This window comes from Bactrocera latifrons, unplaced genomic scaffold (genome assembly GCF_001853355.1).
Source record: "Bactrocera latifrons isolate USDA-ARS-PBARC rearing strain unplaced genomic scaffold, ASM185335v1 scaffold_1295, whole genome shotgun sequence".
Taxonomy (NCBI): domain Eukaryota; kingdom Metazoa; phylum Arthropoda; class Insecta; order Diptera; family Tephritidae; genus Bactrocera; species Bactrocera latifrons.
This window is the reverse complement of record NW_017534736.1, coordinates 12444-16218: the sequence shown is the minus strand read 5'-3', so window position 1 is coordinate 16218 and position 3775 is coordinate 12444. Positions and strand designations below refer to the sequence as shown.

Sequence of the window (3775 nt, the reverse complement as noted above, 5' to 3'; positions counted from 1 at the left end):
TAACAAAAGATTTGTCTCAAATTTTGTATTTCCAACCAAATTTCGTGTACGCAATCGAATTCACTATTATCAAGAATACAAGCCTACGAAGCCTTCAAGGTGAGTCGAGAGATTTTTGAAGATATGCCTGGTTCTCGATGACCTTCGACCTCTTCAACTGATGAAAGTAATAAAAAAGTGAAAAGTATGGTACTTGAAAAACGTCCATTAAATTTTAGAGAGATGGCAAGAAGGCTCGATATCCCTCGGAAGTCTATTTGAATCATTTTGGTGGATATGAATCGTGTTCTTAGTCGACTCTTTTCGATAAAGCTGTTTTCAAATTTTAAAGCATTTCTAAAGCAAGTCTTTTATACTTGTGAATTAAAAAAAAAATCATAATAGGCTTAACTTTATTATTAAATTTTGAAGATACAACAAAACTATACAGATGTCAGCAAAATGAAATACGCTGAAATTGGCGCTAATTTTAATATTAAATTTGTTTTGTAATCCAATGACAAGTTGACACTTATAACYTTGGATTTCGATGCACAATTTTTGTTGCCCGCATTTTCATTTCAAAAATTTTATACAATGTGTTTAAGTAGAATTTTGACTATTGTTGTTGTTATTTCGCTTTCAATTTTCATTTTTAAAATCCACATATTTACATATGTATCTCAATATTACTTTCAAGATTTGATGTCGAAATCATTTTCAGCAGGCGCTCATATTTTTAATTAATCCAACTAGGTATCTCACAATCTTGACATATATTTGCATTCTGAAAAAATTTGATCTTATTATACATATATGTATGTGAATTTATGTTCTATAAGTGGGATAGTCGATTTTAACAAGCTTCTCTCGAGGTGAATTTTTTCTTCAGACAGGACAGAAACAGGCTGTAACTGCCAAACCTGGATTATAGGGTTAAAGCATAGAAATCTGCAAACTCAGCTATTAGAGCATCTGACGAGTCAACAACCCGAAATAAAATTACAAGAGCTACACCACCATGAGCAAAAATAGTATTTGTTCATAATTTTAAAATTTTTAATTTATTCTCAAAAATCTATACAGACCCCCTTGAAAAGCATTGTTTCACAGACGCGATGGTGTCTTTCAAAAAAATTTTGTGATTCTGGAACAAACCGTGCTTTCACTTTTCTTGGCCCAAAATGATTTTTCAAATTGGGTTTCACARGTCCTTCCGATATTCCAACGCTTCGAATAGGATCTCTGACTTCTAGCAGTCGATCCTCAAAGTCAAATTCCTTTGTTTGTTGATATGTTGATCACCAGTTGATGTTGATGGTCGTCCTGAACGTAGTTCGTCATCAACACATTCTAGATTCTCTTTGAAAAATTTAAGGGCTTTTTCAACATTCTCATCGTTTTGGAACGAGAAAGTTAATAGAACATTTTTCAGGAATTATTTCACTTATGGCAAAGATCGTCGTATGTAGTTGACGTACTTCGGAAGAAGAAACACTATTGCTTATGTTGATGTAATATTTAGCAAAGATGTCATTCTAGTATAGAGAAAGTATAATTCGACAAATAGATTTTCATACGAAATTTAAATTAAAATGAACTATTTTTTGCCATTTTAAATCATGCATTTTTTGCTATAAGTTATATATCCTAAATGGACACTGAAAACATGCAATAAAAAGGATGGAAAAAGGAGGTCCAAGAAGTTGTCATGCTGAAGTTAAGGATAAGAACCAGTTTGCTTTAACTGATGTTGTTTTCAATCGATATTTTCAATTTCTTCTCTACTATCAAATGTTGATTGAAATGGTGAATTAAAGAGAAAGATAATCTTGATATACATAGCTGTGGTGTTTGTTCTTTTATCACATGTTGTGTTTATTTTATTTAAATGCAGAACAAAACTTAAGGAAACACTAGAAGAGAAAACATTTTGCTAGAGCTCACGTCAAGGCTAGATTAATATTTTCATTTAGATTCAAAATATTTCTTGGCAGCTACCATTTTGTTTCATCGAGTTAATTATAATTGATTTAAATGTTCATCGCTGTTAGAGAAAAGTATTTATTTTTTAGTCCAAAATTTCAATTCACAACTCAACACACTCCTCAGTTATTACAACATAAAGTTTTCATAAGATAAGATTATTTTACTCACCTTCGGTATTGTTGGGCAGCGGTATGGGTTCGCCTCCTTCACGTCGCCACGTTATAGTAGGTGGTGGTGAACCAACTGCTGCACATTTTAACGTTACGTTATCACCTTCTCGTACTACCATATCCGTGCTGGTGGGATAATCGAGGATATCTGGTGGCACTGCTTACGGAAATGTGGGAAGAGCGAATACCGTAATAACACCGAATCAAATAAAACAATAATGGACCAAGTAGTCAGAATTGTAATGTTGATGTTGCATTGTATAGCGTTGCATGTTGTCCAGCGGAGTCACCATGATCGACGACATCATGATACAACAGATGATTTAGACATAGCACGTGATTTTTATGAAGCAACAGCAGCAACAGCAGCGTTCAAATGTTGTTTTTGGTCAGCGACAGCGAAAGTTGAAATTATTTTCAGATTGCGTTTGTTATTATTATATAGGACAGATTAGATTGCAAGTAAATTTTAATGACATTCGGATTTTCCCCGCAGACAAGAACCATCATTTCATATATTCGTTGAGTGTTGTTTTTTGCACACGGCAAAAGCAAAAATTTTGCAATTTCAAAGAAGAAGATAAAGTAATAAACGTGTTGTTAGTGAAATATTATACATAAGTATGGTTAACGCATATCTTAATTCTGTTCTGGTGTTTACTTAGTAAAGACTGTGTTAGCGTTACGCATCGAACTTATAGATCCTGGAACTTATACAAGTATATATAGTATACTCAATATATAAAAGCTTTATAGTTGAAGACCTTGTGAAATTTTTCGTTATTAATGCTTTAAAAATAAGGTCTAAGAATTAAATTTATTTTCAGATTTCATTATCCTACATTTTTGGAGAAATCTTTCTACAAACCAAAATTGGTTTGTTAAATTTTTTTATATATTTTAAAGCGGTTAGTTAGTGCGCTTTCCTTGAAACCCTCCATCGATAAAAAAAAAATTAAAAACCGCAATCTTTAATAATCAAAAAAAGCAAATCGAGAAAGTTAAATATATACTGAAATTTTAAAGGTTTAAATACACAAAACAGCCCTTGAATAAAAATGCCATAATAGCATGAATCAACGAATCTAAAAACAACATTTGTTCCGAAAAACAAAATTTTTTCTTCAAAGATCTTCAGAGAAAATCCATTCTTTAAAATTTTATTTTCTAGGTCCATATAGAAATCCTTGCATATGTCACGTYAAAATAATCATTTGTATTTAGTATATGCCTGGCTTTCTGTATTTGTTTATATCCGACTGCAGTGCTCACAGTTACTGTTTGGCCGATTTCAACCTAACTTGCAATGGTAAAACCCTATCTACTTCTCACATGAAACATTTTGATTCCACATTTTGAGAAGTATTTTCTTGCCTTTWCAGAATMTAAATGAAGCAAATATATAGTTAGGGAAAATTTCTTAATGAAATATTAGTTCTGAGGTATGCCTTCTCACGTCTGAAAATTGTCGAAATCGAAGTCTAATTCTTCAAGTACGTTATAGTACGTTAGTGAAGGTGCAATATAATCTCTATTGGTAATAGTTCAACTTTGGGGCAAAATGGACGAAACAAGGTGATAGTCGAAAAACTCTTTTCGTATTTCTAGTCAAATTTCAAATTAATTTTGTTTATATT

At 32.0% G+C, this 3775-nt stretch overlaps 1 protein-coding gene across 1 annotated transcript in view; it reads right to left on the bottom strand.

The window, feature by feature from the left end:
* The window catches only part of LOC108978903 (lachesin-like), a gene marked incomplete at both ends in the record, with an annotated part of 32875 nt that overhangs the window by 20001 nt on the left and 9099 nt on the right, over positions 1 to 3775 (bottom strand). Inside the window, one exon of the mRNA XM_018949418.1 lies at positions 2137 to 2295. Coding sequence (XP_018804963.1) covers positions 2137 to 2295 — 159 coding nt within the window. The remainder of the gene's footprint in view (positions 1 to 2136; positions 2296 to 3775) is intronic.